At 55.0% G+C, this 794-nt stretch overlaps 1 protein-coding gene across 1 annotated transcript in view; it reads right to left on the reverse strand.

Moving 5' to 3' along the window:
- Positions 1-673, reverse strand: part of LOC119588932 (tyrosine-protein kinase CSK-like) — a 7877-nt gene extending 7204 nt beyond the window's left edge. The window contains exons 1-2 of the mRNA XM_037937546.1: positions 552-673; positions 25-163 (exon numbers count right to left, since the gene is read on the reverse strand). Of these exons, the coding sequence (XP_037793474.1) occupies positions 25-163; positions 552-619 (207 nt within the window). The 5' untranslated portion in view covers positions 620-673. The remainder of the gene's footprint in view (positions 1-24; positions 164-551) is intronic.
- Positions 674-794: the final 121 nt, after the last annotated feature.

Genomic DNA, 794 nt, shown 5'->3' on the forward strand with positions numbered 1-794 from the left:
TAAGGTGACGAAGAGGAGGAGGGCTCCCACCTTCTGCTCGAAGCAGACGCAGAGTGTGTAGTCCCCGGGGAAGTTAGTGGACTCGCGCACCAGGAAGAGGCCGTCCTCGCGCGGCGTCAGCAGGTTCTCGGCTTCCTCACGGCTGATCTTGCCGTGGAACCATCTGGAGGAGAACGAAAAGCTCAAGGAAAGTCTGTTATCCGAGGGCCTTCTTGGCGGGGAAACTATCTGGAACGTGGAAGGGACTCGAGTATTTATTATTTATTTTTCGGTGAATTTGCCGCGAAGGTTTGTGTAATCTTGAACCGGGGAGGGCAGAAAAGAAATGATACGTTATTTATTGTGGAAGACTCAAGACAAAGAGACATGTCGAACCAAGAAGATCGTGAAAAAGAAAAAGAAAAATATCAGTCAGTCAATCTTTCTTTCTTAAGAACAAGTGGAATCACGCTGAGCCAACGCCCAACGCAAACCTTCATTCAAGCCACCCCCGTCTGCACCACAACGTACTACACGGTCCTCCCAACGCACGAGGAACAACCCCAACTTACGCCATAGTATTGAGCTTGACCTCCTTCCTGCATTCCGTGACGTACGAGGTGGGTATCATGCCCTCCATGCCGTCGCGGTTCCTGGCCTTGACCCAGTTACGTGTTGGTTTCGCGGCCCATGGTCGGGCTCCACTTGGAGAAGGGCAGGGCCTCGGGGAAGGGGCCCCAGAACGCAGCGGGCCCCCCCCACCCCCGGCAGGGGCGAAGGGGCCCTGGGACGTAGGGAAGGACGAGAGGAGGAGG

Source organism: Penaeus monodon, chromosome 24 (assembly GCF_015228065.2).
Source record: "Penaeus monodon isolate SGIC_2016 chromosome 24, NSTDA_Pmon_1, whole genome shotgun sequence".
Classification (NCBI taxonomy): domain Eukaryota; kingdom Metazoa; phylum Arthropoda; class Malacostraca; order Decapoda; family Penaeidae; genus Penaeus; species Penaeus monodon.